Genomic DNA, 24,045 nt, shown 5'->3' on the forward strand with positions numbered 1-24,045 from the left:
TCTAAAAACAAATTTTAATTTTCACTTTCTGGAAGGACTTTATGTACTGGACCCAATAGAATTTCTAGGTTTTCGAAGTTTGGTTGAAAAGGTATTATTAAGCACTAACTGCTCTATCCACGGTCAGCGTCATCGGTGTTTTTATATGGGGCTGATGAAATTACGTTGGAAGTTCTCATGTCTTTTCTATTGTCTGCCTCACTAGATGGTTGTCTAAAATGTGTATTTGAGTTGCAGCCGTCACGGAGCGGAAACCGATGTAGAAGTGGACGAATGGTCCCAGGGAATTAGGTGGGAGTTCCCGTCGAGGCCCTCTCCTGCTTCTGACGGTGGTGCCCCTCAGTTAGTGCCCACATTTCATTTAGTGCAAGGGCCTTTTCCCGGGTCTCAAACTTAAAGACAAACCTTCAGGTCTGTTCATTTGTTTTCCAATCTCCTTGTATCCCAGAGGGACATCTGTGTGTTTACCTGAGCCTTTTTGTCCGTTTGAAGGCAATTTGTTTGTAGCACGCATCCTCAGGTGAATTTGGTGTCTTGTTTGCCTGGTCTGCACGGGTCTTCACCTTGAAGCCGTGAGAAGTGGCCTCATGTTCTGTTCATCAAACCATACAGCTAGTGAGCCACACACCTGGGATTTGAAACAAGGTCTGCCTGACTCCCAGACCTTGGCCATCATCATGTCATTCCTCTTCTGCTGTGTGCCAGGTGCCCCACATATAGTACTGTGTTTTGTGTCACTAATGTTACATAGGAATGATCTAGAAATAAGTCCAGGGACTTACAGTTCTCCCTAGAAAGAAATGCATGTTTTTCAGGTCAGGTGGCTTCACTATGGGGCATCAGTGTGAGGCATTTTTCCATTTTTTTTTTTGCTCTACCTGGTTTCCCTCTGCATAACTCACTTCCCCAAATTACCTGGTCCTCTGAGGTCGCCTCTTTTATTTTTCTGTTAACCACATAATGCTTTTTATTTCCCCAGATATTCTCTCTCTCTCTGGGCCTTATTGGTCAACTATCTAATGAATTCCTTGAATAAGTCAAACCTATTAACTATATTGAGCCATCGGAATCATGGATCTAGTAGCCTTTTGTCAGGTGGTCATAGAACATATTAGGTTAAAGGAGATATTTTTGTGTGTTTCTTATAAATTAGGCATCAAGAGTCTCTGCAGAGTGAGTTTGGTCACATCTGCATGAAGCTTGTGACCCATTGTTTTGGTTCAACCCCTTTGAGGCTATTCACTCGCATGACAGCAGAAAGAACATTTTCCAGGCAAATGAACATTGTTGTGGGTAAATCCTTTCAGTGCTAAAAGCATCAGATTCCATGACTGTCCCTCCAGAGAGAGCTCTGATTGTGTTAAGACAACCTGGCATAGCAGCCTTAGCTTGGAACATCCCCCGCCCCATCACCACAGAGTGAGGGGACTGCTGTTCTCTCTTCCAGGGTTCGATGCATTGAGCCAATATGGCTCCATTTGATAGAAGATTTTCTCGATACTTTTGGTTAAGAGTGCCTGTAAAAGGAGGGATGCCTGGGTGTCTCAGTCGGCTAAGTGTCTGACTTTGGCTCACATCATGATCTCAGGGTCCTGGGATCCAGCCCCGTGTCAGGCTCCCCACTCCGCGGGTCATCTGCTTGTCTCCCTCCCCTCTGCCCCTACCCCTGCTCACATTCTTTGTCTCTCTCAAATAAATAAATAAAATCTTTAAAAAAAGAGTAACTGTAAAAGGAAATACCCTCAGACATTTCTACATCTGTCATCCAAGGTCAGCCATTAGCTACGGTCATACCAAGTGAAAGAGACTGGGCTAAGAGGAGAAAGCATCACTGAACTGATTTAACTCTAATTGTAGTTGAGATATGGTGGGATTAATGGGTGTGGTCAGAGCAGAAGGTAAATATTTGGGGTGTCTTACTGAGTATTAAGTCATCAACTTCGCCCACCTTGTTTTTTTTTTTTTCCTATTAGAAAGTAAGTTGGATAGTATCTTGGTCATGAGTGCAGATGGCCACCAGTGACAGGAAGACCCTAGCATAGAGGCTTAACATATAGGTGGGATTTTTCATTCTCACATAATGAAGCATGGAGGTAAGGGGTCCAGTCTTGGTATGGTGGATGCTCTCAGGCTCTCAGGTTCCTTTCCTTCTGCTTTGTCATCATTAGTATGGTGACTTACTGCCTTGTGATGACTTCATGGCTGGTGCATCCCTGTGACTGGGGAATGGAAAATGTGGAAGAGCAAAGTGTCAAAGGACTGAGCCAGCAAGTCTTTCCCCTCTGCCCCAGAAACACCAGGAACACTGCTGGGAAGACTTCTACATATGGCCTGTGGCCAGAGCTGGGCACCAGGGGAGGCCAGTCGCTGGCCAAAGGGAAAGAGCAAACCGTATCTGACTTAGAGCAGCTCATCCTCTGGGACTGGGGCAAGGGTCTGGCTACTCTCATAAATACATTTGGATTCTGTTATTAGGAAAGAAGGGGGTCACATAGGCAGTCTATCCAATAGATAGGGCCATGGCTCTGCAGGAAGTGGCTGTCTATTTAGTGATTTTATTTCACCTGGGATGTTGTGTCCCTCACTGGTGTATTTCCTGCCCATCTATCTTTTTCTATTACCTTGGTAGAGGCAGGCTAACACTATGTAGCATTCTTTATATAAAAATGTAAGATCATTTGCTTATCATGACTCAAGTTGTAAAATTCATTAGAAATACAATAGGAGTGACAATAAGCAAATAATACGTGTGTGGGTGTGTATGTTTGTGTGTGTATACCTATCTTTTAAAGACCAAAGAAAGGACTGGAGACCCCACTTAAGACTGAACTCTTTGCCTGCACAGTGAAGGAAGTAAATACTTCACCCTTATCCTGTGTTCTTGTCCTGAACATTCTACTCAGGTCAGAGCCTATCGGGGGCCCCGTGGCTGTTGCACACACCACTGCAATCAAGAATGTGACTGTGAGGGGGGAGAAGATAGTGGCAAAAGATAAAAATAATGAGCCAAACTTAAACCTAATGATAGGTTATTTTCTCTCACACTTAATTATATAACGGGGATACTTTTTTTTTCTCTCCTTATGATCAAAATAGCCCACTATTTTATCATACAGCCATTAATGGTTTAATTACTAGTAACCGAGGAGGGTGATTTGCAGAGCCCTAAAATTATGGCTAATCTCTGAGAAGAAAAAAAAGTAATTTAGAGCTCAGATAAGATAAATATGTTCCAATGTTGATTTCATGAATAAAGCAAATGTTTAATGTGGTAGGCGTCTCATACCTAAGAGTAACAGCAGTGAGATACGGTATTTTGCTTAGTTTGTTCCTATCTGGTCATACCTCAGGTCGAATTATGCCCCTCATGTCAGGTTTACATGTGGTAAAATCTCTATGTAATGTTAGTGTTGCAACATCGTGTTAGTCATGTCCTTTAAGAACCAGGTATATAGTCACCTAAACTTCACTTTTAGGTTATAGTTAGGAAGACCATGTGATTTATCATCTGAACTGGGACATTTTTTTCAGCATAAGTATTTACAGTTTTGGGTAGATAAACATGACTTTATTACAGGGTGATATAACTTTTAGCAAATTACCTTCATCCTCTCAACTGGTCATAAATTTTGCCTCACCAGTTTTCGGATTGAGTGGCAATTAGCATGAAAGTGGGATTACATTTTAGGGCCTTGCCCATATAGTTCCTGACTTCACCTCATGTGTTCATGCAGGGTCTCCCCCAGAGTAACAATTCTGGCCTCTCCTCAAGGGGAAAAGAGTAATTCCTTTTACTACTGAGTTTGAGAGAAGAAATGAGCATGCTCAGCTCAGCCTCTCTGGACTTTCTCTTGTGCATCTGCCTACCCATAGCATTCTGGAATGATCTCCACCTTGTGGCAAGCTTTCAGGGCAGGTTCTACTCTTGCTGGGGGAGGGGAGGCAGATAGGGAGGCCTATGGGTGCCCCTAAATTGGGTAAGTTTGATTTGAGCTGAATTAATTAGTATAAAGGAAGCTCATCGTGTCTACTGTTTGAGCCCCTTCCTCAAATTCACCATGATGCTAACAGTAATGATGCTAACGGTAATCTCCACTTGTTTGATTTCTGCCTCTACTTCTTAATTGGTTCCATCTGTCCTGATAGACTACTTGTCTTAAACCTAGAGGTAAGCAGCTATGTTTTCGTTTGATTGTAGGCTTAACTGTTCAGTCAGTGGCTTGAAAGTAACAATAAACTAGGACACTTGCCGAATGAAATGAGAGTGTTGAATAATTATGCTGAGAAAGCTGGGCAGACAGGACCCATAGTCAATGTGCATCCACCCCTATGATCCTTGATGATAACAGAACTCTTACTAATCTAAAGAACAATCTTTTCTGTGTCTCATCACCTTTGCGGTTCTGTGCTATACATCCATTTATTTGATTTGGCTGGTTTTGAGCATCATTCCTCATTTGAGTATTTACTTTAGAAAACAGACTTCCTCAAGTAATTCTGTTCAAAAGGGGGGCATTAAAATTGTTTTTCTTCTTTCTCATCTTCTGTAAATTATTCTCTCTTTTAGATTCATTATAAAGAAGAGTATAAAAAGTCTAAGGACAAGTGTACATTTGTGACTGACACTCCCATGCTAAACCATGTAAAAAATATCGGCGCTTTTATTTCTGAGGTAAGGCATCAAAACATGCCAAATAGTTTGCATTTTCATTTTCTAATTATGTAGATAAAAATTTGTGCATTAAAATTAAAGAATGATATTTTTGAGAGCGCCACTGAGTGTTGGTAATATCTACATAATTATGTAATCCTATGCACCATATCAATTAACTTTATGGTTGATATACTTTATTATATATGTCTATATTTCAACTCTAACCCTCTCATTTTTATGTAGGATCACTGTTGAAAAGAGATATTTTATTTGATAAGTAGAAAGTACTGGAAAAATAGTTTTAGAAATTCCATTATTTTATTTCCTAATAGGTGTATTAGATATAAATTGTTGAATATCATTTTGAAAATAAGTAAAATTTACCAGCTGATTCTATAAAACGTGATATCTTTGGTAAGTAATTTTAAATCAATTTAAACTATTTTTGAGTAGGATCAGTTCAACAGAGACACTTATTATGAGACCACAGAGAAACACACTATATTCATTTTCCAGCTGAAAAGTCATATAGTCTCTATCTGAGAGCATTTCCAACTGCAGATTATGCTGCATTATAAAGCACCATGTTAACAGCGATTTCTGTGAGGAGGCATTTCTGTAGTCTGTGACTAGATCACTTAGGAGAGATAAATTTGAAAAGAGGATGAGTACAACAGTATTGTAAATGACTGACCTCTAGTGTTTCATAAGTTATGTTGGAAAAAGATCACCATGATATTCTCATGATTATTTTCACTCATGTGAAAACATTTTGAGGAAAACTGCCAAATTTTCTCTTATTGAGTACCCACATCCAAAGAGTTGTGAGAACACAAGGATTACACAAGGTCTACGCTCAATAAATCCGCGCTCACATCTAGTTCTGAGTGGGGGTAACGTCAGCATGTGGAAAAATGTGGTTTCGTAGGTTTGCGTTAGCTTTTATTTCTCCTATGCAAAGACTCTCTTGATGTTTCTCATTCCTAATTGATTCTTTTTCCTGAAGAAGTTAACTGCAGAGCACAAAAAGAAAAAAAAGAAAGGGAAGTGGGCAATCTGTTGTGTTACTTTGCACCTAATCTCTCTAAGAGAAATGGTGAAGGAGCGTTTCTATTTACTAGTAAGGAATTTTGGGGATCACTCTGAGACAATGCAGATTGGAGGTGGGAAGACACAGAAACAACAAAAAGATACCTCCCCCTCCCAACGCAGTCGTGGTAGAGGAGGTTAAAAAGATTTGAATAAAGGATAGTCCTTTGCATTCAAGTTCTAGACACTACATTCTACCAACTTGTATTTTCTGGAACAACTCAAATGTCTCATTTTTCTCAGGGTTTTCTTTGCTGATCAAACATCTGAAACTCTCTATACAATCGGATTTGCTTTTGGAAACATGCATAGGTTAAAATAGAAAAGTAGTCATTATTTTCTTGAGCATCTCATTTTAAAGCTTTTTCCATAATAAATTGGATTTATCTCTCTTCAGAATATGTTCTTCAGTCTAGTATCTAAGGTTAAAATGGTCTTAAGGTTTTTAAATTAATTCTGTTTTTGAAGAAAATTTCTTTTTATTCTCTTTCAATATTCACAGTAAAAAAAGTAGTGCTTATTAATTTTTTTTCCTTTTTCCCCCCTCTAGGCAAAATACAAAGGCACCATTAAGGCGAACCTCTCCAATTCTCTTTATAAGCAGATGCCAGCCACAATCGATAGTGTTTTTGCAAGAGAAGTTACACAGCTTCAGAGTGAGGTGTGGTTTTCCTAAATTGTTACATAACTCTATATATCAAAATTTAACCACATACAATCAGCATCTTAAAATATATTAATATTTAAAATATGTATTTAAACATAGATAGCAAAAAGGTTGTTTATCTTGGGTATTACATATTGGATGAAAATTGGAAGCAGCTGACTCATGGGTTGTCAATAGTCCCTGGTGGGTCACAGAAAATGAAAAGTACAGGCAAATTTGTTAGTCAAGTGATGCTGTTTTCCTAAGCCCATTCACAGTTATTAATAGAATAAATTTTAATCTTGTTAGGACAGTTTACTTAGATTAAAATCTGACAGCAGGGGCACCTGGGTGGCTTAGTCGTTAAGCGTCTGCCTTCGGCTCAGGTCATGATCCCAGGGTCCTGGGTGCAAACTCCGCATCTGGCTCCCTGCTCAGCGGGAAGCCTGCTTCTCCCTCTCCCACTCCCCCTGCTTGTGTTCCTTCTCTCGCCGTGTCTCTCTCTGTCAAATAAATAAAATCTTAAAAAAATAAAATCTGACAGCAAATATTAAACCTGTCTGATTTAGCATGTGATCTCTTAAGTGGAGAACATTCCAGTGGTTTATTCAAAGTCCCATAACGAGTTAATGGTTAAATTCAGGATCCACAAGTCTGTGCTTCCTCAGTTAGGTGAGAGGTCCCTGAATTTCCTTTTCTGTGGATTATGGATTTCATGTGCAGTATCTCAGGTGGAAGTGGCCATTTTAGTGATTGCAAGTTGCAGATGAACTCAAGAACTGTCATCCTGTAAGCTCATTTTGAGTCCAGAAGAGTAATTTTCCCCTTTGGTACATTCGACATAAGGAATACATAGTACATTTAATTTGTTGTATTTCTTAAAACAGAATTTCAAAATAGAATATTTCACCTCTTTCTCAGTCATCTTATTGTTTTGTTTTCTCCATAGCACAGTTGTTTTTTTTTTTTAAACTTTATGAAATGGCTTCCTAAGTGATATGACAGCAGGGACTTCCTGTGTCTTGTTCTCTGCTCTACCCCCGAGCTTAGAACAGTCCTTGGCACACAGGGGGATAGTTAGTAAATACTGGTAAAATGGATTTTGTTGAATTTGTTGATTCCTTTTAAAAGGAAATGTTTCCTTTTATGTAGTTTAATATTCTTCATGCTACATTTTAGGTTAAAAATAATAATGGACACATACAAATGCTTACTATGTGTCAGGTGCTGAGCTATACATTTCACATATATTTATATCATTTAATCCGCATAAGTACTGCGTGAGAAAGCCCCATTTCGGAGATGTGGAAACTGAAGCACAGAGGAGTTAAGTAACTTGCCTGAGATCACACAGCCAATAAATGGCAGAGCCAACACATGAACATGGATGGTCTGGCTTCAGAGTCTGGGTTCTTAACCACACACTGCATCACCTCTTTCTTACCATTTCCACCACTCTTTTGCTTATTAAACAAATTGACTTCTTCCTTCAAAATCTTTTTAGTTTTAAGTAGAGGATGCCTAGGTAATTTTAAAATAGTCCTAAAATACTCTTGAAAAAGACTGAGCATTGTTATCCTTTGCAGAACATCTTTAAGTACTTTATTATTACAAATTTAAATGTCCTCTGTGTACTCAGCTTGGCAGTAAGCTAATCTCAGCTGTCTAACATGAGGCTAAAAATATATGATATCAGAGTTTTGCAGGGCTGACCATGACTAATATGTCCCTTTTTCCCCCTCACAACATCTGGTCACCTAGCCACTTGCTGATAATAAACAGACTACTTTATAACGCAAATAAGTACAACCCAACACTTGATATGTGACAAACAACAATTATGCAAGAAAGAATAGTCTCTTCTTATTTTTATACTTGGGAAGGTAACCGTGTCAGATATTTACATCCTCATTGTGTGAAAGTGGCCAACTTTTCTCATTTTTTATGGCAGAAGCGTACATGTGCAATATAGGACTTTTTAAAAAAATATTAATTTAATTTTATTATGTTATGTTAGTCACCATACAATGCAATGTAGGACTTAACGTGGAAGATAATCCATATTGTGTATTGTGGAATCTATCTTTTTTTTCCCCCCAGAATAAGTTGTCTCTTGCATTGTTAGCATGTGTTATGCTATAGTAGAGTATGCCCCTGGGAAAGACGGGTGTGTGCTCCCAACACTGCCCACTGTTGTAATTAGTCACTGAACTTGTTAGTAAGGAAATACCTGGATTCTGAATAAAGTATCTATTTCAATGGAATAATGTAATGTAATAACATTTCAGTGTAATGTAATAATACTTCTTGAGGTTTGTATAAATCAATTTTATTGTTGCTAAAATTGCAGTTCTCAGAGCTTACCTGGTAATAAGACTATCAAGAAAGTAAAACTATCTGACAGTGTCTGATAAAATTAAACAACTAACATTTTACTGTGTCCAAATTGTATCAGATTTGTGGTAACCTAAATTAGAGTAGTAGACACATTCTGGAATTTCAAGGTGTTCTGGATTCTAATGAAAAGTCTCCTAAACTGAGGACACTGGATCAAAATGTTATGTTAAAATCAATTTGCAAACATTCTCAGATGCTTACATCCAAACTAGAATGATAAGGTGAAGAGAGCTAAATTAATGCTCCTTACAGAAAATGACTGAGGGGAAGTCATTCTAAAAAAAGAGCGAGATGTGGAGATTTTAGGATGCCGTTTTATGAGATATCCCCATTAAAAATTTTATAAACAAAGACCACAAAGAGAATTTCTGGAAACGAATGGACCATGCCATGAAATGGTGAGATCCTTCTCACCAGGGCTGTTTCAGGCAGAGGCTAAATAACCTCTTACCACAGAACTGATACAGGCTACTCAGGCATCTGGACTCAGATGTTTGACGGCCTGCGTTTTTATCCATAGTGGCTCCGGGGTCCTGCCTAGCAGTGTATTTACCTATAGTAGTTGTAAAATATCCTGAAGTTAGAAATGTATAGAGATCTTATGTATGATATATATATATATGATATAAAAATATACTATGCTATACTATGCTATCAAATATGCAAGATAAATGTATGTACTACTTTTATAAACATATTTATATATAAGTATATAAGACTATTACAAGTGTCCTCCACTAGTTAGGTATCCAGTAGCAAGGCGACCTTGATTCTCAAGGTATGAAGAAAACAGTGTTAATCTAGGGAAATGCTAAACAATAATGACAAATCCTAAGAAATCAAATTTATCAGAAAATTTATTAGCTTGACATGATTTTCCATTAGCTATTTTAAGGATGAAAATTAATAATGATGAATTCAAGTTCAGCTGCCTCCAATTTGATGTAATCTTAATTCTAAAGTGGTGCTTCGTTGTAGCTATAAATGAAATGACTTTTAATGCTGCAAGTAGAAAATTACAGAGCCTTTTAAAGAAAGAGTGCTTTTTAAAATTGTGCTTGATGACTCACCATTTCTATGATAACCCACTAAATGATCAGTTGCATTGATTATGTTTATAAAGTCACAAGTCATACAAACTAAACCAGGCACCCAGCAAAAAGGAGCTAGGTACATGCTATCTCCTTTTATTTAAGAAGAAACAAATCTGATAAAGGTTTCTTCTTGGCATAATAGACTTGGTCACCCATTAAACTCTTCCTCCTTTCCTCCAAAGTTATAATATAGAATGTAATGGAACTGACATAATGGTTTTTGCCAACTTAAATGGAGGTCCTTAACGGGTTTCCTATTTAACATAACTAATTGGTAAAAATGTAAAGATATGTTCATGAGAATTAGATATCCTGATGGATTAAATCAATGGACAGACTTTAAAAAAATGAGTGATCCCTGGAATAACATGGGGGTGCTGCGTGTGAGTCCTGATAATCAACTAGATATGCCGGATTGATGTGAAGACAGAGTGGGGCAGAACTGAACAAGGCTTAAGGACACCAGGTGACAGGAATCTCAACGTAGTTATCAGAAGGAAAACACTGTGATCTATGCATACATGAATAATAGCGAGCACACAAGAAATCATAACCCAGACTAAATTGGACAGTTCTAATTAAAAGAGGTGAGACCATACCTGGAACATTCTGGGCATCTTAAGAAAGGGTGGATTAATTGGAAATTGTGCAGAGGAGGGCATTTAGGGGTACAGGGGCTCACGACCTTACTCCGTGCAGATGATCTGGAGAAATGGGAGTCATTGGCAGCTGTTTACCCACACCTGAAGTTCCATCCGGTGAATTAGCTGCCAGGGGAGGACATATTGGGGCTTCATTAAGGGAGGGGCTTTGTGTCAAAGCTTCCACAATTTAGAGACTGTGACACCCCAGCGTGTGTTCCATTTCAGTAAATGTTTTCAAGAAGAACTTGGTGGGGGAACCAGAGAGGAGATTTAAATATTGATAGTTGTAAGAAATGGCTTTCTTTCTTTATGGTAAGAGGTGATGATTTTGTTTTTAAAAATTAGTTTTGTAAATATCACCTTAATCCTCTAGACAAGTATATTATCTAAGTTAAGTGAATGGTTAATACAGTTTATTAAAACCCATGAGGGGTTTAAGTTCATGAGAATATTTAATAAACTTATTTATTCACTTTTTCGCTAAACATTTATTGCATTTCTACTCTCTGTCATTCAGTTTGAGAGGCACAGGATATTAAAAGATGTGTAAGAAGATATAGGCATAGCTCTCAAGGAGCTAGTATTGGTAAAGTTTTTCCTTAAGTTGAGCTGTTAATCCTTTACGTTAAAAATTAGATCTTATTTTGTTCTTGTGACTACTCTTCTAGTTTTTCTCTTTAAATTGCCTCTATTCTCCTGTGTCGAGTTATTCTAACTCTGTTTAATATCTTTTTATTATAAAACTTAATATCTATTTAAAATTAATTTTAAAATAATTTATTCATTCATTCCTGTTTTATTTTTATCCATTCATTCACTGAGCAAATATTTATTGATCCTTACTTTGGGCCAGGCACTAGTTTGGGTTCTGAGCATTCACCGAGCTAGATAAGTTACGTTCTCGTGACAGAAGATAGAAAATAAGTAATTCTATAAAAATAAAACAAAAGTAATTGAAAATTGCAATGGAAATACATAGGATAATGGAATAGACTGCGAATAAAGGGATAATTTCTTTGCCGTCTTCTGGATTTTTTTTTCCCCTAACTCTATCATTGAATTTGGTTACTTCTACTTTTGAAGTAATCATTCTCGTGCCTTCTATCCATCCCAGGAGGGAACAAATTGAAATGATAGCAATGGGTGACATTGGCATGATGCTCACTTCCCTCACAGAGGACAGACCTTGACATATCTCAGAAATCTGCATGCATGTTTTATTTTCTCCCAAAGGTTGAGGCATTTAATGAGGTTTATGTTATATTATAGCTGTGCCTACAGAAAAGTCATAACAATTAATTAAAAATGAAAAATTTGCCTTTAAATATCTGGTCATTTTCCCCACTTTGTCAGTTGCTTTCCCAAGATTTAAACCTTGGACATTTATGACCCTAAGAGCTCATAGATTTGGAAGGTTTCCCAAAACCGTAGCTGAGATTTAAGCTAGCTGAATATGAGCGGGGATTTCAGCGTGCATATGGTCAAGGAATTTTGAAACAAACAGGAAAGAGTCAGATTTAGGATTCTAACCTGAAGCACTAACCTTAAAGCACTGAGTATATTCTCTTGTTGTAGAGGCTCAGGCAAATATGACCATCAGTGGTGAGATTCAAATACACAAACTCCTAGCAAAACCTGAAATTTAACAGGTAAGAATGTAATATACCCCTGAAAAAACTAACAATGATTTGTGTTTTTAAAGGTTGCTTATAAGCAGAAACACGATGCTGCCAAAGGATTCTCAGATTATGCCCATATGAAGGAGCCACCTGACATCAAACATGCCATGGAGGTCAATAAACACCAGAGTAATGTAAGGACACCATCCCTCATGTTTTTCTGGTAAATCATGGTTACCCACATCAGGGCTAATGGATATATTGTTGCAATTTACATATTACCACTCTCCTCTTCAAAAAGAACTTTAAAATTTCTTGTTTTTAAATCTCTCAGTGTTCAGTCATAAATTCATCTGAATTACTCTACCAAAAGTCATTAAAACCTTGTAGAATGTCTTTAAAATGTCAGGTCCTTGCAGCTATTGGAAGTTCTGCTTTGGACCTGTTGGATTATTGGCATTTCCTAGAGTGCCCTTGACTTGATGGTAAAGCTCTTGTAGTTTCCAGTCTAGAATTGTAGAAGAACTGGGAGAAAGGACACCAGAAACCACTGGCCTGGGGAATAGTCACTCACAAAGGCTAGTGAGATAGTACCCCACTACTCTTTTGGAACACATATGGAGAGCAAATGGTCAAACTTAAGACCCATGGAGAACATGAAAGCAGTTGATGCGTAATGGCTGACTTAGCAGAAACCAAGGGAGAGGAAACAGACCCAGAGAAAATAAATTCTTTTAAAAGTTGTAAGTTAGAAGATTATAAAGTTGTAAGTTAGCAGGTGCATCAAAACTTCCATGTGTTTGCTCAATGACCACCACTATCCCGGTGGCCCAGAAGAATAATTTCTTCCTGAAATTTCAGTGGAAGCTCATTTGTCTCCCCATTAGGAGTTCTTTGTTCTCTAGGAGGCATGTAGGGACTGTTCGTTAGGTTCTTTATGGGCTACAATCAGTTCAGATAAAGGCGTCTGCCTTAGTTGGGTCAAGAAACTCCCTTTCTTTGGAAACTACCTGAAACAACTTTGTCATCTCCAATGGGCTCTGTCCCACCACCTAGCTCCCTTACTGAATGGGGCTTGGCTGACGTTGTGTCCCCAGAGCCTCGGCTGTGCAGTATCTCTTTCCAGGATGGCAACAGTTATCTGGTATTAAATTGCAGTAGATCAATGCTTAAGTACAAATGGAGTGAGGTTTTACATTTTCACTCCAATGTGTAAAAAGATGCCAGTACCAAGACAATTTCCCAAGATGGTTTAACTTGGATGAGAGATGAGAAAGCTACACGTCTGTAATTACCAGCAAGGCCATTTGAAGGGGATGCTTCGTAAGAACAGTTTGCTTACAGAATGACGGTCATAACCATAATTACTACCACTTAGCATGGCTGCGCAGCAGGAACTCTGCCAAGACTCCCATTGTTTCCAACTCTCACAAAATCCCTGTACGGAGTCCCCATTCTGTAGATGAAGAAAATGAGACGAAAGAGTCAAACTCCCAAGTCCACCTTTTCTAGATGCCTCTTAAAAGGCATTGGTTATTGGTTGAGATTTTAAATGAAATTTTAAAAATGTGGGACAAAATAGGTTATCATCAGGATTTAGATCAACAGATTCGAGGCGCTGCAGGACCAAAGGCGTCAGTGATGGCCCGGGAGGGGCTGGAGCGCCTTACATGGACCCTCGGGAGGCTGCTTCCAACTCTATAATTCAATGAAATTCAAATACGGAAGTTCCTTATCATATAGCAGGGGTTATTATTTTAACTCTGCCTTTTCTTTTAAAAGGTCTTTGATTGAGGGATTGAGGGAATAGAGTATAAAGGCCTTTTCTCTTCCATTCAATACTGTGTACTTATGGGAGAAGGATGTATTTACTTTCACTCCTCTGCCTACTCGGCTCGACCTTCACATGCAAAGTTTGTACATATAATAGGATTTAGAAAGTGTTTAAGACTATTTACTCAGATTTAAAGTGAGAATGATATTTGTATTTTACCTGTGAAGTAGCTGATATTCCCCTAGAGTCAGGGCACTTAGAAGAATACATTTGTTGTCCCTACAATATGAAATTTAAACCTAGGTCTCGAAAGCCACAGGAAAGCAAGTACCTCTCCTGGTTGTTAGGTGAGGCTAGTGCATCTCCACAAAAGACAAAACTCTGTCTCCCACAATACTTCAGTCTGTCGAAACCCATTTGCAGAGAATCTACTAATAGAATTACCCTTCCGTAATGTGGGATGTCCCTTTACATGATGCCTCTAAATGACTTGATTTAATTTGAAAGAAAATGTGTTGTCACACGTATATCTGATGTGCCTAGAAATAAGGCATCTTTGCTGACCTTTTTATTTTATGTTTCTACCAAGACCAAGTCAGCTTTCTTTTTTCATTTCCTAAAGCAAATTGTAATTTATTGTAGTTTATCAAGGATCAGACTTTAACCATCACCATTAAACAACAATTAAGAAATATAAAATCAGGGCGCCTGGGTGGCTCAGATGGTTAAGCGTCTGCCTTCAGCTCAGGTCATGATCCCAGGGTCCTGGGATCAAGTCCCGCATCGGGCTCCCTGCTCCTTGGGAGCCTGCTTCTCCCTCTGCCTCTCTCTCTCTCTCTCTCTCTGTCTCTCATGAATAAATAAAATCTTAAAAAAAAAAAGAAATATAAAATCAGTGTTTTGAATTGTGGAGCAACTATTTACAGATAATAACAATAATAAAGATAACAGTCACACATACTTTCTGTTAGAAGAAAAAAGTAGGAAAATAAAGACCAAATTATATCTAAAGCAAAAGTACAGATTTTATATGAGCATCTGAAATAAAGAACTTCCTAGATGCTAACCCAAGCAAGTCAGCTTTCTAGTGTCTGTTAGAGAACCAAGAAACTGGGCCAACTGCAGTTTAAACCTTTTAAGTTCTGCCTCCTTTCAGCTCAAACTTTTATTAGAACATTTATCAATGGGCCAAAGGGCATGTTTCTCCTTTCAGAACTGTTCTCTCCCTCATGCCTTTAGAAGTCTGAATAGGCAGAAGAGGAAGGGGAGAGGACTTCTGTGAGGGCTGACTGAATTCTCCCCTCTGTGTAACTCAGAGTTTCAACAGGAAGACTAGTCGTTCTAGGGGCACTAGTCTCTTCTGCCCACTCCCCCCCCCCAATTCAGTGAGCATGGAACGGGGCAGGGGAGATCATTTATCCCAATATCCTCCACTGTAGCACATAGTAGAAAAGGAATTTAGAGTCAGACCACATGTTGCCTGTATGCTCTTGGACAAGTTACTTAATATCTCCAAATCTCAGTGTTCCCATCTGTAAAGTGGGGCAGTGGTATCCAACTCACTGGGCTCTTGCGAGTATTAAATGAGATGGTGTATATATATATATATATATATATATATAAAGGGCTTTGCAGAGGAGCAGCTCTGTAAAATATGAGTCCTCTTTGGTCCCCCTCCAATTTTAAAGGGTGATTTGAGAGGTTAGGATGATTTCATAGTCAATTTGAAATAATTAACAGAGCTTAGATTGAGAAAAAGGCCAACTGTATGTGAAATTTATATTAAGAAGCATTTAGGTCAGAAGGGCATGTTCAAAATGATCCTGAACCCATATAACTACCTATCTTGTTGATACTATAATCAAGAAATGATTAAAAACAGCCAATCTAAATCCTTTCGTATCTTAAGGGATGTACCCCTGCCAAATTCTTCTAATGTAATTAGAGAAACTGGAGATAATCTATCCGGTTACTTTCCCCTAAAGATGGGCTCAAAATGAAAACCCCAGTAACATTATTAGTTCTCATCAATCTTATCAGGGATGCAAAACCCAATAGTTCTGAAGGAAGTCAAACAAATTTTGAACTGCCATCTTAAGTTTTGTAAGTAATGTGGTCTGTATAGACTTGTGATGAAATTGGAGTGGTAAACTCTTCTAAAACACCATATAATCAATTCAATGTGTATTGGAAGGAAGTATTCAGCAGGGGAAACAAGAGACTTCATGTTTAAGAATGATATATATATTTTCTTAATGGTACGAAAAACTTATCAGGAGATAAAATTTCTATTCCATCGGAAAGTGAAAAAGCTTAGAGATAAATCAGTAAAATGATACTAGAGAGGCTGTCATGGTTCTGTGTGGTTCCCCAATGTGACTTATAGTAACAGCACTTTGGGAGTTAGTATTAAAATAGATACATTAGTGTTTTGCTCATCTCTGAGACAAGAATAGTTAGTAATACCCATTCTGCCTTCTTTACAAGATTGTGGTGGTGGTAAAATTAACTCATGAATAAGAAAACTTCTATCAACTCTAAAATGCTTTTTATAAACAATGACAACAATAATAATGAGAAAGATGCCACTCAGTATTTTACTCCCATCTTTTAGGAGATTGAAAACTTTTCTGCCTTCTGATGAATGTCAGATCCTAGGTTTACCTGTATATAAAAGGTTTACATTCTCTCATAAAAATAATACTTATCATCTAATCCTTTACTCATTTTTTACATACAGGATGCCCAGACAGAAGTAAGCCTGGGTTAGAATTTCCAGTCCTTGTGCCTATGTGAGATACCTGGGGGCTTCTCTAATGTGAGAGTTTAGGATAAAAGTATGTCTTGGGAATGACTGCACGAGTGCTTCAAGAGTATAACTAAATACAGGCCCCACTACGCCCTTCTGTTCTGCCAAACTTAAGATGTAAATCCTTTCTAGTCTCTTCTCACCAAGAATCACGTTAACCTTCATCAGAGTGGCAAGGGGAATGATGGTTTGGGGCCAGCTGGGTTTGACTTCTCTAAGTCTGCTCCCCAGCCTTAATTCCCCCACGGGGGTCTGTCTGTGGCTGTCATCCTGGCTGTCCCCTCATCTCTCAATCTTGGCATCTCCAAGGACATAAATCTGAGTCTCTCATTGACCAAGCCCAACTCAGAACAATACAAGGAAGGGGCTTGTGGATAACTAGTTCCAGTCCTGGGAGGGAGTGTTGAGGAAGCCCGGTTGGACACAGACAATGCCGCACAACAAGGGTGGGATGATGACTTCATGCATTCCTGCATGTAAAGTGCTCAGAACAATGCCTGCCATGTCGGACCCTCTGCAAAGATGTAAAAAAAAAAAAAAATGTAAAAGATGTTATACACAACTAGTGAATCATTGAACACTGCATCAAAAACTAATCATGTACTATATGTTGGCTAACTGAACGTAATAAAAAAAGATCAAGATTATAAGGAACAAGCTGAGATTAAAAGACAATAAAATGATGAAAGTACAAACTGAGGGACAAAGTGAACATGGTGAGACAAGGAAGAAATTCCAAAACAAATTTGATAGAATTAATATCTTTATTGGAGGCAATGAAGAACAGATTTGACACTGCAGAAAAACCTGAAACAGAGACTGTGTTAATTGGGCATTTCTAGGTTTAGCAATAGAACTCCATCTCAAGTTAGCTAAGTAAAACATGAAAATTTATTGGCTTGCATAACTGGAAATTCAAGCTACCTTTAGGTGTACCTGGATCCAGAGGCTCACAGTGTCACTGGGACTCTTCGTCTCTCCCCATGTCATGGCTTTGCTTTCAGACAGACTGTCTAGGTGGTCTCAAGATGACAGCTGGTGTTTCCAGAATTAGATCATCCCTAGAGCCGCTGATTCCAGAGGGAAGGACAGAAGCCCTTTCTCCCTCCAGCCTCAGATCCATCAGTGACTCTGGCCCTCCCTGGGTTATGTGTCTGCCTTCTAATTGATCGTGGCTTCTAAAGGGATGAGATGTCTGATTGGACAACCTGTCATGTCACCACCCCTGTCGCCAAGAAAGTAGGCTGCCTTGGACAGCCCCACCAAATCACACAGAGTGAGAGGGAGGGGCAGTTTCCAAATAAAAAACCCCAGGCCGATACAGAAATTACACATGTCCATTATAGAGGCATAACTTAGGAAAATGACCCAGATATGTGGAAAAGGGCCAGGAAAGAAATTAAGTGGAAAAAAAAAAAAAGGAGGGAGAGATCAAGCATGTATGGTAATAATTTCAGGTGTTCCTGAGGAAGAAACCACAGTCAGTCTTTACAGATAAGATTATATATTGTTATATGTTATTAAAAAGAAAAGGCAGTTTATCTTGGATACAAGATCAAGGTATAAGGAAATGATCAGCATATGATAATTACTTTTTTGCCTCATGTGGGACCTCGAGAAGGAGAATGATGAAACTTCATTGAAAGGCATAATACAAGGTTTAAAGAAGTGGGGAAATACACCTTCTTCTCTTGGGAACAGACTGAAATAGTTTTGAGAGATTTTTCCCTGAGTTGTTTTGTAGGTTGAGTTGCATGCAATGCCCACTGAAGTTCCATTTGTTTCCTTTGTGGAACTGACTAGAATTATTCTAATGTTCATTAATGAGAATAAATAGGTAAAAATTAAGAAAAATTTTGAAAAAGAAGAGCAGTAGACAGAACTTGGTGTAAGGGATGTAAATCCTTAGAGTCATACATTCAAGAAATGCGTGAGTGAGGCGGTGAATATTAAGTCCTTAATACGCTACCTGGTCCATAATAAGTGGTCGAAAGTGGAGATTATTATTGGTGTTATTATTTCTCCTCTTCCCCCTTCTTCTTCTTTTCTCTCTTCTCCTTTGTCCTCCCTCCTCCCATCTCCCCCTTCCTGCTTTTTCCTTCCATGCTCTGAGGATGCAGTAGGGAACAAAACAGTAAATAAAATGAGGTAAGGGACGCCTGGGTGGCTCATTCGTTAAGCATCTGCCTTTGGCTCAGGTCACGATCCCAGGGTCCTGGGATCAAGCCCCACATTGGGCTCCCTGCTCAGCGGGGAGCCTGCTTCTCCCTCTCCCACTCCCCCTGCTTGTGTTCCCTCTCTCGCTGTCTCTCTCTCTGTCAAATAAATAAATAAAATCTTTAAAAATAAATAAATAAATAAAATGAGGTAAAATCAATCATTGACCCTCAAGCTTGCACCCATCCTGGGCTGATGATCTTCAGGAGTCTCTTCTTCTCTTCTTCTCTTCTTATTCAACAGTGTTATACAGAACACCATCTTGTCATGAGAAGACGGCCTGAAGAATGGAGGCCAGTCCCTTGCTCTAATACATTAGCACTTAGGGGTTGAATTTATTCAGGAAATAGAGAAAAGAAAAAAACAAACACCCTGCCACACCTCTCTTCTACCATGTACTGTTTTTATTCTTCCTGGGTTCTGACAGACTGCAGAACGGAGCAAAGACATAGTGCAGATATTTGAGAAATGTCAGGCGAGCTTCCCTCAGACCCGGGTTAGGGAGGAGGAAGATGAGCAGCACTCTTAGGCAGCTATGTTGCCGCACCATCAAGTTCAGACATCCTTGCAGACAGTGAAGACCAGGAGCCTACCGCTCTGCGCCTCTCCATGTAAAGCCCCGTTCCTGTGGGATGTCCCACGCAGTGGTATTCTGGAAGATCTGACTAGTGACCGGGCTCCCGTGCTGTTCTCCTGTGTGGCTCTGTGGTGTCCGCTTGTTTGAATTTGCAGCTCTTGTCAGTCTTAATATTTGTTTTGAGTCACATATGCCGGCCTCTAATTTGCAATTTACATGGATGATGGGGCCCTATTCAGAGCCCTGCTCCTTCCGCCTTCGTGCCCCTCACCTCTCTTCACGCAGTCATAAGGCTGAGCAGCATATAATTACGTAACCCATACAAAGCTTAGATTTCTGGAAGGTTGCAGCTCTTTTCAAAAAGTAAGGGTTTCCATTTTTATCCTCATTCTTTTCTAAACAAAAAGACATTACCCCCCTGCGGTTTCTGTATGAATGCAGTAACTCAGAAACAGTTAGTCTTGTAGGTGGGTAGTAATTTTGGTTTGTTTTCACCTGAGAGTCAGTTTTTGTTTACACAGCTTGTGTTTAACCAAGTGCAGGTGGAGGTTGATTGGCCATCATTGGCGCATGAGGGTGTTGTTATTTGAAGCCAATGAAATTGGCTTAATTTTAAACCCCTAAAGATTTAAAAAATTCACCCAATAATATAACTCAGTTTTCAGCCCATTTTCATGTTTCTTTTGCTACCTGTGTGCACAAAACTTACCTGAATTACTTGTGACAGTAAAGCCTATGAGAACAGAAATACTGAAGAAAACAGATGTTCTTGCTGAAATTATGTTAATTCTATTGAAGTTGTGTTCACTTGTTAGATTCATGATTATAAACATTGTTTTAAAAACAGTCTTGGTGGTGAGGTGAATGCAAGCCCTTAAAAGAGTAAATAGAAATGTATATAAATATTTCACTGAAATAAAATAATATAATGCGTAGGGAGCCTTTCACTTCCTATACCTGATATTATTTTTGAAAGAAATGAGAAAGTACAAATGTTTTTTTAACTCTGCAAGACTGAAAGGAAAATAACAAGATACATTGATATTATCTAGAACACTGGCTCGTATTGATTAATAGGAGAATTCATTAAAATGCAGATTCTTCAGAAATTCTATTATGTAGGGTTGGGGATGGACCTCAGGAATCTAATTTTTGAGTAAGTACCTTAGATGATGCTATTGTAGAAAGTCTGCAGGCAACAATAGAAATATTTGTTTTGTACAAATATAATTAATTGTGCATTTTGTATTGATGTTGTTTTACATTTCTATGTTTTACCTTTCTATGCCTTGAGAAAATGGTCTTAAAAATGACCATTGCTGCCCCCTTTGCAGTAGAACTTTAATAGAACTAATGTAATGGGCAAGTCGACCAGCCCCTGGTGATATTGCCAAATAGAATTACATCTGGAAAATAGATAAATACTCCTTCAGCTCATGACTGACCTCAGGAAGCAGAGAAATGGACAGACTGGTGAGGTGTTGACTGTGGGACGTTATACCAGTTCTCATCTGGTCTCCCCTCCTGTTTGTCAGTGGAGTTAATCTAAATAACCACCATCGTCTAAAGTACATTTGGTAAAATTTACATGCATTTTTCTCTTTAAATGTCTATTTTCCACACTTTGGTTTGATTGTATCTCATGTGCATTCAGAGAATGGATGTTCCTTAATGTCATTGCTTTTATTTTTGGAGGCTCAAGTCATTGCGATGATATTTGCTAGGTAATACAAGTATGTACACATGACTAGACTTGCCAGACATGGGCATTTTAAGCGTCCAGTCAGAAAAAGAAGAGAGAGCTGGAGAGGAGAAGCTTCACACACCCTCACCCCAGGAAGTGATTTTTCTACACTCATGTACTGGGCTTATCCTGCATCCACTGGGGGTTGAGACTGTGTGATGCGCAAGTTAAAGCCCTTGTTGAGGATATTCTGTATGTGAATATGTACATACACACTTACACGTAATGATGTGCTTTTAAGGTGATAATTCCGTAAGAATTCTGTAAGATTCTGTAAGATTGGTTTTGTTCCGAAGTCTTGGGCTCACATTTGTTAGGTTGTATGAATCCAGTTTATATGAAGTAATGCTAGTGAGACTTAGGTATGGGAGAGAAAATAATGTATCTATTCAAATAAATGTTGTGCATAAAAAAATTAAAAAAAATAATTTATGGTCAGTGGGTTCTCTAAGATGATTATGGCAAGGATAAATGATGTTATAGACATTAAGATTGGTAGCTCTATAAAATTACTAATTTCTTCTTTTTCTTTCTTTCAATCAAAACTGTCTCTTTGATCAGATTTCTTATAGAAAAGATGTGCAGGACACCCACATGTACAGTGCGGATCTCAATAGACCAGACATCAAGATGGCAACACAGATCTCCAAGATCATAAGCAATGTAATCTCTCTTTCTTATCTTGAGCAGAAATGATTTCTTATTTTTTCAGGAGATAACACATGACTTTGGTGGTTGAATGGTTAATTTAATTAGTGAAATTAATCAATCTGAATTAATGACATCTCAAGTTTTTTACCTGAAATATCCATTTGACTGTGTAAATTATTCAGAATGCAGAAACTGCCCAAATTCACCTTGACTATGGCTAATGCTGTCATAATTTAAGAAAAGTAAGTGCTCTTCGGGCATAAAGTAACGTTTGAATGCCTCAGCCTGAAAGTCAACTTTGTTAGTCATCTGGTCTCTCACCTTTCCCTGTCCCAAAGAACTTCACTTGGCCTTGTTTCTATTGTATTACTGTTAATTGTGCAGATTCTTTTTTGCCACCATTTACCCTTGTACATTTTCTACACATTTTGGCTCTTTTCTTATCATATCTTCTCCAAGATATCCTTACTGGTTAATACCATTTTATTTAAACATAACTTGCACCCTGGTTAAAAATGATGGCTTCACACAGACCAAATGTTTGAATAACAGAGACTATACTCACTTAAAAATTAATAACTATTTACAAGATTTAACTTGATGCTAACCAAACGGAGTTAAATCAGTTCCTAAGATGAAAGGAGCCATACAAGCTATCTGTCTACAGAAGGCAGGATCTCAATTATCCAGTAATTTTTCCTAGTTTTTTTTTCAGGGTTTATACATAAGCACCATGATGATGACAGGATACATAGACGCAAATTTAATAATTAATTTACTACAAAAAAAGTTGAATTTAATTAACCACACTAAGTCAATTTCTGTTCTACCAGTCAGCATTTTTGTGTTCGGTGTATTGTAAGGAATGTTTTTTTATGGATGGAGGGTCTCTTATATTTTATTTCAGCTAATATTAATATAATTCTTCACTGGAAAGTAGAAATATTTAACATTCTCTTATTTATTAATTTTAGGCAGAATACAAGAAGGGGCAAGGAGTAATGAATAAAGAGCCTGCTGTAATTGGAAGACCAGATTTCGAACATGCTGTGGAAGCTTCTAAACTTTCTAGTCAAGTAAGACTCTAATGATGATTCCACAATGATTTTATTCAGAGATTTTGTTTCTAGTGGCACAAAAAACTATTTCATTTTAGATAATATCTTTAATTGCAAGAATATGCAAAGATAATGTTTCTGAAACCATTTCAGATAGGATTGCAATAATTACAAATTTCAGTAAAAGATAAAATGAGTCCAATTTTAAGCGCAAAACAAAGTTTTCTTTTCTCCCGGCTCAAAGTCTAACATTTTTCAATGAGGTTAGCCATGTTGTCACATTTCCTAGGATTTCTAGAATTCTGCAATTGTGGTGTCAATTAAATTAGATTAGGTCAATAATTAGATTGCTGTCTATCTATACACACATACACACAGTTTATAACTAGGTAATAAAATATCGATTTTCATATGCTCTAATTTAATCACAAAATAAGAAAGAGGTGATGCAAATGAAGAAAACTTTGAAATCTTATGGAAGAACATCAAACAAGATCTGAAAAAGTATAAAGACACGTCATGTTTTTGGCTGAATGTCTTGGTAGATAAAAATTGCGATTCTCCCCAAATTAATATACAAATGTCATGCAATTTCAATTACAAGCCAATAGATTTTTTCAAGTATATGGGTAAATGATCTTAGAGTTTGAATGGAAAGGAAATGCCTCAGAAGAGCCTTTAGAAGTATGAAAATGAAGACCAGTGAAGGAGAACTTAAGTTATGGGTTACCATAACATAATATAAAACCACTGAAATTAAATCAATATGGGATTAGTACAGTAAGAGATAAAATAATCAGTAGGATAGAATAGGAAATCCTGAAATAGATTCCAATATGTATAAGAATTTAATATATGATGAAAGTGTTGGTTCAAGTCAGTGGGAAAAAAGTTATATTAGTTCATAAATGGTGCTGACATAACTGTCCATCCATCAGAGTAAAAATAAAATTGGACCTGAATCTTAACTTATATACAAAATGAATTCCAGATGGATTAGAAATGTGAATATAAACAATAAAATAATTTTAAAATCTTAAAAGAAAACCCAGGAGAATATATATACCACATA

General features: G+C 37.9%; 1 protein-coding gene across 14 annotated transcripts in view; it reads left to right on the plus strand.

Annotated features, from left to right (window-relative positions):
* Window positions 1–24,045, plus strand: part of NEBL (nebulette) — a 350,953-nt gene that overhangs the window by 238,144 nt on the left and 88,764 nt on the right. For 9 of the 14 annotated variants that reach the window (XM_027594770.2, XM_027594771.2, XM_027594774.2 and 6 more), the window contains 5 exons: window positions 4,568–4,672; window positions 6,294–6,404; window positions 12,227–12,337; window positions 21,826–21,927; window positions 22,890–22,991. The exons of 2 other annotated variants lie outside the window; for them this stretch is intronic. In XM_027594770.2, coding sequence (XP_027450571.2) covers window positions 4,568–4,672; window positions 6,294–6,404; window positions 12,227–12,337; window positions 21,826–21,927; window positions 22,890–22,991 — 531 coding nt within the window. Of the gene's footprint in view, window positions 1–1,153; window positions 1,274–4,567; window positions 4,673–6,293; window positions 6,405–12,226; window positions 12,338–21,825; window positions 21,928–22,889; window positions 22,992–24,045 lie in introns of all 14 variants that reach the window. 3 more of the 14 variants (XM_027594779.2, XM_027594776.2, XM_027594773.2) reach the window with 2 other exon arrangements.

The sequence above is a fragment of the Zalophus californianus genome, chromosome 9, assembly GCF_009762305.2.
Source record: "Zalophus californianus isolate mZalCal1 chromosome 9, mZalCal1.pri.v2, whole genome shotgun sequence".
Taxonomy (NCBI): Eukaryota; Metazoa; Chordata; class Mammalia; order Carnivora; family Otariidae; genus Zalophus; species Zalophus californianus.